The sequence below is a fragment of the Mercenaria mercenaria genome, chromosome 1 (assembly GCF_021730395.1).
Source record: "Mercenaria mercenaria strain notata chromosome 1, MADL_Memer_1, whole genome shotgun sequence".
NCBI classification, from domain to species: Eukaryota; Metazoa; Mollusca; class Bivalvia; order Venerida; family Veneridae; genus Mercenaria; species Mercenaria mercenaria.
Genome location: NC_069361.1, coordinates 41,629,734 through 41,637,287, shown reverse-complemented (window position 1 = coordinate 41,637,287; position 7,554 = coordinate 41,629,734). Strand labels below are relative to the sequence as shown.

The following is a 7,554-nucleotide window of genomic DNA, read 5'->3' as shown; positions in this document are numbered from 1 at the left end:
AACAGATGCATGTACCCTTGTGTTTTCTCATTATTTCAAATATCGTATTTTTGTATTATCAATTATCATTTGACATTCGAAATTTGACATTTAGCATATTGATGTTCTTGATAAAAAAACTGCACTTTTGGATCCATTATTTAAGCTCAAATCTAAATAAAATGTTATTTCCGCCATATCGCAAAAAACAAGAAAAACTCTTTATTATTTACCATGAAAATTGACTCGTGACTAAACTCAACCATAAATTAGATACTTTATTCACCTGTGTCATTGCAGATGTATAGATAAATGCAAGGTAGGATTATTATTTTAGTCACTGATTAATCACTTGTATTTATATATATATATATAAATCTGGTATAATAATAATAATAGAATAATAATAGAATTTATTTATTTAAATGTGATAAACATTTTTGCTGACTACAATATGATCGCTTTTTAGGTTGCTTTAGACCCGTTCAAAACGCTTCACTATGTAAATCCTTTTATTAGAGTAAAAACAGCAAGTGGAACAGACACCACGGGGGTCTATTTCAAATAGCTGTACTGAAATAACGCGACTGGACTCTAAGACGATGACTAGACAGAAATGAGCGGAGAAAAGTTTTGTAGATAACATTTTCGCGTCAGTTATTGGGGTTTGGATCGACACCGTCGTCATGGAAATCAGACTTTAGTCAGAATCTATTTCGATAGAGAATTAATGCAGATTCTTTAACACTTTTTTTAAAAAGTTCTCCGAAGAAAGGAAAGAGAAAGTTAGAATCATTTATATGTAAATAGTTCAAATTTTGTCTCGCAAATATTACATAAAGAAAATATCCCCTGTCCGACTAATTTGAACAGCCTTGACGTTAGTATTTAATGCACAGATTAGCATAAAATATTAATTTATAAGATGCACTTATCTAACATCTGAAATCGGGTAACCCGCTTTTAATATAACAGCACGAATTAATAGCTAATCACATTTTTATTTGTGACGCTGTCTATTCATTTAGCCATTGACAAACGTAAGTATGACGTATACAGTCATAAGACAGCTTACAACAGATGTTAATACACCGATAATATGATATAAATTTCTCTGAGTATGTTTTCTTGTTAACCATATGAAGCTTTAAATCAGGCACAACGTGAAGCGCAAAATACAAATTATTTCTTGAAAAAAGATAGAAAATATGGAGAAATGAAAAAGCAGTTAACATTATTTTCAATACATAAGAGTTGAACGACAATTTTATGAGTCATTTCATTTCATGTTATAATGTTGCCATGTGTATATATTAATTTATAGGTTAGACATATGACGTAGATACAGATGACAGATACCAAGTAACAGATGTAAGATATTGAAACACAATCGGCTGAGTAATAACTGAAACAATGATGAAATGCTATTTTTTCCCAGATCGCTGTGACTTCAAACTGCGAATAATACACAGAAATGGATTTTAATAGGCCAATGTGCATAAAAACTGTTAGAAATGAGGATACCTCAATACAAGTACTGCCTAATGAAATTTTGGCGACAATATTCAGATTTCTACAACCTATTGATGACATATTACCAGGTCTGGCACTAGTATGTCGGAAGTGGCACGATGTTCTATATTACTACGGATCCCTGTGGAAGACCATTATCATAGATCCGACCTTCTATAAAGCGTTGCATTTCAAACTGGTTCTTTGCTTGTTTCGTCTCTATGGACATCATGTACAAACGCTAATCTGGCGGGAAAGTACGTCTGTATATGAATCTATATTTTCACGCATCCCTCTTTTGAAAAACTTGAAAGTGTTAAGGATTCCAGTTTTGTGGACTAAAAGAGTTATAGATACATGTTGTGTGTTCGTACATTTGGTAAAAGTTCAAATAAATGGAGGTTATTCGCTCACAGACGAACAACTTATTGAAATCGCAAGATGCCTGCCTGGTTTGAAGACAATAACATTAAATGCATGCTGGAACATTACTATTGAAGGTATCAACGCAATCATACCTCTGCTAAGTTCTTTAAATGATGTGCGTATCAAAATCAATTCTAACCTTCGACTGGAACACGGACGGAGCGAGACTGCGATTAGAGAAGGGTTTCGTATATTCAAAGGTTTAAAGTTTGAACCTCTCTGTAACCTTGTTAGTGTGTTGTGCGTCCATTTTGTTTCCATGGAAATGGAAGATTTGTGGGATATAGTGAACAGAATGACCATTCTACGTAAACTAAGCATCAGTAACTGCGAGGTAAAACATATGTTTATCTTAGTTATTCTTTTCCTTATATGTGTTTATCGCTCTGTGATGACATAAAGTGCAAAACATACCCCAATGTAAATATGTGTATTTTATATTTCTGCCTTTACCTTTTCTTTTATTCTTCACTAAGATATTGTGCATTTTATAATAATTGCGCTAACATCAAGCTACCAGACCTTAGATGTATTTGAAGCTATTGTGGTTAGTTCAATGTAAAGATATTGGACAGGTAATGACATTCAGCAATGCCAGACTGTGTGTAATTATGTATTCCCGTTAGGCAATTCGGAATTCATCGAACGAAACTAAAGCTCAACGCGCATATTGCTTTCCATATAGACCAGAGTATTCCGAAATCGCACACGGCGAAAACGTAATTTGCCAAATGTCAGTCCTAGTCCACTATCTTAAAATTACAGTATAAATTTACTGTAAATCCAGTATTATTCGCGGCGTTTTTTTACGCTATTTTTCGCGAATCGGGTGCATCGCGAATTCATAAATCCGCGTAAATTTTCTTCCATAACATACAGACATATCCGAAAAAAATGTCCGAAATACGGTCAAGTTCAGCAATGAATATTAGCTGCCTGTACACGATGTTTATTGAATGAACTTCAATTGATTTCAATATCTTATGAAAAAGTATAATAAAAATCCTCGAAACTACATTTTATGTAGAATATACTGCTTAAAGACAGAATTATCGCTAAGGTCTAGAGGTTGGATTTACATGCAACTGGCAAGGATGTATATATAACATGATAACTTTGTTTTTTTTAATAGGTTACGGAGCGCATCTCCTTTACACACTTTGTATGTGTCAAACAAGCAAAGCGCGTAGTTCCTGGGGGGATGATCCATATCATCCTTTATCTTCTCGACAAACCTGATTTTTTTACACATTTTGTTTAGATAACAATAGGGCTTAGCGGGCAATTTATGACACCATTGTATTATTTTCTTGTACATTACAATTATTTATTAAATGACTGTAACAAATTTGAACAATTTGTCAGCTATTAAATGTAATAAAATAATCGCCGGTAACTTGAATAAAGAATTTAAAGGCTCTTTTCAATCAATTTCAGTCGAACAAAAGCAATTTGTGTGAATAAAGTAACCGATTACTAACACTAAATAACCGTTACGGACCATGTATTTAACGAGTCTTTGGCGTGCATAAATTTGGTACGGTACGGAAGAATGGGCATTAATGTAATCGTGACTTCCGAAAATGGAATTTCGCTAAATTAAGACAAGAACCTTCGCGAATTTAAATTTCTGATCCTTCCGTCGCAAATTCATAAATCCGCGAAATAATTCAGGGTGCGGGGATCCGCGAAATAAAGATCACGTTAATATATTATTGCGGCGTTAACAGAAGTCTATATTTACATGTGTATAACTGTCTTCTACACACTTTATGATTTTCAGATATGTCATCTTGAATCAATATCGAGAATATAGTTTTGTGTTATTTAACCATAAGTAGTTTAAGATATTTCGTTGAAAACAATGGTATAAAACTGTAACTTTATTGTCTGCAAGCTGTTTATCATTAAATTGATAACAAATGCATTAAACGAAACTTTTTCCCGACTTTATCAGGCTTTTTACCAAGTCAAATGACAGGGTCGAAATACAAAAGCCGTTACGAGTTAGTATCAAAGTTCAGACTTAATGAATAGCATGCACCTGGCATTAATGCTCTTTTGTACTGATATCATATACTGTTACCTAACTTAATTCGTTCTTTCTACTTTTGTGCACTTACAACTTTTGTTCAACAATAGTTTGATAATTCTATATATACATAATTGCTTATTATATACTTCGAGCGCTGCTTCTTTTTGATTCTAAAAACACCTGTCCATTCATTAATAGAATTTTACATAGAAGCAAGGAATGCAATATACAGGCATTTCACAACCTAAGAACGACATGTTTTGTCTGTGTTCTGCGTTTGCAAATACAAAGGCAACACTTTGCTTATTTATTCATAACGAAAAGACCGTCGTCATGAAATTGCACAGACTCTAGCGTATATCCAAAGGCGATATTTTTGTTTTGTTGGAACCGGAACGACAGAATAAAACTGGCAGAAAGTAACAAAATAAAATCAATTTATCTTATTATATTTCTTTTTTTGTAGAAGCTATTATTATATTTTTTATGTTTTAAAGAATATAAGAAGTAAGTTTGCTTTAACAGACTGCTATATTTTTATTGTTAGCTTTTCAAATCCGTGAAACCAGTTTTATTTATTTTTCTCAGCAGTTACATGGTGTAAGACTGACATCTGCTAGTTTGCAGAAGTTTTACATTTTCAACGTCTGGAGCACATCTTTTATCAGCATATACGCGCAAAGGCTACGCCACGTGACAATTGATCATGGAATGGAATCCCTGGAACATGTTGAACTATTTGCAAAGAATCTTCGACGCGCATGCGTGAATGGATCAAATAGCCTCCACACCCTTAAAATCAAAAGTGAAAGACTTTCGGTGCTAGAAATATCACACTGTGAAAGTATTGATATGAAGTCGTTAAAAGAAACTCTCCGGGCAAATCCAAAAATAAAGTGCCTAAGAATTGGATGCATTTCTGAGGATAGTCTTACCTTCGATGAGTTTATGATTCCAAGCGTAGAGGAGCTTTGTTTGCTCGGTGACTTTGACTGTGAAACTCTACATGTGCGTAGTCCATCAATACGATTTCTACATACAGAAGCAGAGGATGACATAATCACACTAAATCATATGTACGTCACGGCAAACCATCTGTGTAAGGTGGTTATGGTAGGTTTGCCTACACTTAGGACCGTTACAATTCAGTGTGTAAGTGTAGATTGCATAGAAATGAATTTATGCAGTGATGACCAGTTAAATCTACAATCTTGTGTTATACATGCACTAAATGCTATAGGTTTTCTTCGACTCTTCGATTGCAAATTTAGTTTGTTGTCCGTCTGTACACAGCTTGCAAAGACTGTTGTACTTTACCGTTGTGAAATGACAGATTATGTTTTGCAAATGGCCTTATCCGGATGTCCAAATGTAGCGCATTTAAATCTTGAGAAATGTCGAGAAATTAGTCATGTAAATATTTCAACTAAGCCATTGAAATTTCTGAATTTGTTTGACTGCACAACCATTAAGAGACTTAACTTAAATTGCCCAGAGTTGACAGCGATTAATCTAGGTCACTGTCCAAATGTACGACTGTTCATTAGAGGCACAGAGCAAAGTTTAGACACACTGAAGTTCCCATTTCAAGTTGTCTTACCATCCGACCATATTCGCTGGAGTCACGATTTTCCCCCCGTAGAATACATGTGTTGATGGCAAATATGTCGTACATTTATGCTGATGCAACATTCGAACAAACTTGTAGAACTGTGGAAAAGAGTTTAACTGTTTTCGTAGCAAAACGATACATTAAATTATACATGTCATAACTCTAAGCTTTCTCGTTACATCCGATATGACAAATAAAGAATCTGATATTGCTTCACGAAAATTGTTAGTGAATGACCAATAACAATTAACCTTTAAAACTTCTCAAGTATTTATTTGAAATATGCACCGAAGAAAATGAAATGCTAATAGATATGACATATCCAACCTGTAAAACTGTACACAGACCATTTAATATTATCAATATTCAATGTCAAGACAGACATACGTATACTTAATAGCCTTTCATTAGAAAGAAGTAATGAGAAACACGTTGTTTACAGAACTGTATAAATCATAAGTAAACTATTATTTGTGAAAAAGGTACAAAGTAATTATTATTTTTCTTTCCGTTTATGCATTTTCCTGCTCTGAAATGTGATTTATTTATATGGTAATCATTTGTTTATGACGTTTAATCAACTTGAAGAAGCAAATTCATTCAGATATATATCGGATATGTTGAAATGTCTGCTCAAGTAATGTATCAAACTAGTATGAATGAAAAATATGCGTGGGATTGTACAATCCCATTTGCAACAGCTGCTGTCACAGTGACGTAGCAATATTGTATTTAGGTTTAATGCCATATTTGCCATATGACTCGCGTGAATGAAATGTTAGGCAGTGTGGTATACAAGTCTACAATCTTTTCCGATTGTCAATTTTAATCAGAATACCTGTATACATTATATGATACAGAAAATGAACAGAGTACTGGCCAGTCCCGCCGAATCGAAACACCTTTTCAATGCGCAGTTGTTATCAAATAGCAGGCAATGACATTGTGTAAACATACGACACGCACAAGCAAGTTCATGTTAAACAAGACCCATGTCAGACCAAAATAAGAAGAGGAATACCTGTAAATACGGATAAATTATTCCTCGTACTGAATCTCCTGTCAATATTCTTTACCATTGTGAGAAATGACAACTTAATCCTTTAATAAATAGTTTTGCCATTATTTTCCAGACAAGCATAATAAAATATGGTAAAGGGAACTCATTTAATGTCTTGGCAATGTAGAGTAATGGTTCCTGGACAAGGCACTTCTTAAAGAAGACCATTCAAAGTACATGTATAAGCATGGTAGAGTTTTGGTTAGTGTATACTTCACTCCCCGGACATGTACGAATCTTCACCAGCATGCCTTGAACAGTCCCTGATAATAAGATGTCTATTCACGGACAAACAGACGGAATTATTTGTAAAAGAAACTACCCCATTAATAATATTATGCTTTGCGATTAATTGAAAACCTGTCAAGATTTTTTGAAAATTTAAAGTTCCCATTGCCACGTTCGGGAGTTCTTTAAAATGATGTAAGAGATAATTTTGTTCTGCTTAATTCAATTTTCAGATCGATACGTACGTTATATCCAAATATGATAGTATTGCCTTTTTAAATATTGCACTTTAATTCATTCAAAGTCCGAATGTACGTTTTGGAACACATACAGGCGGAGGAATTTGAGTTTACAATATTTAAGTATATTAACAAGTATGTTACTGGGGAGGGTGTGTGTTTGGGTGGGGCGGATGTTGTGGGTGGGGGGGGGGGGGGGGGGGGGGGGTGCGGGCAATTGTTGAACGTTATTTTGAAAAGTATCAGAATCATCTTAGTGGAAACATGCAATGTTCTCTCTTAACTTTTTTATTTTTACATTTTAAATTACATTCACTATATGTATATTACGTGTTCATGTTTACAGATACGAAATGTGGGTGTAATCTAGCTTTACATATTAGTACAACATTTAAATTCCAGCAGTTATTTAGTTGCGTATATCATATTGACTGGTCAACTGATTCATTTCTTTTAAAGTTCA

The 7,554-nt window shown here is 34.0% G+C and overlaps 1 protein-coding gene across 1 annotated transcript; it reads left to right on the top strand.

Moving 5' to 3' along the window:
* Positions 1 to 1,251: 1,251 nt before the first annotated feature.
* Positions 1,252 to 7,238, top strand: LOC123541098 (F-box/LRR-repeat protein 7-like). Its single transcript, XM_045326488.2, has 2 exons — positions 1,252 to 2,251; positions 4,541 to 7,238. Exons 1-2 carry the CDS (start codon positions 1,454 to 1,456, stop codon positions 5,606 to 5,608), a joined length of 1,866 nt encoding a protein of 621 aa, XP_045182423.2. The 5' UTR covers positions 1,252 to 1,453; the 3' UTR covers positions 5,609 to 7,238.
* The last annotated feature ends 316 nt before the right edge of the window (positions 7,239 to 7,554 follow it).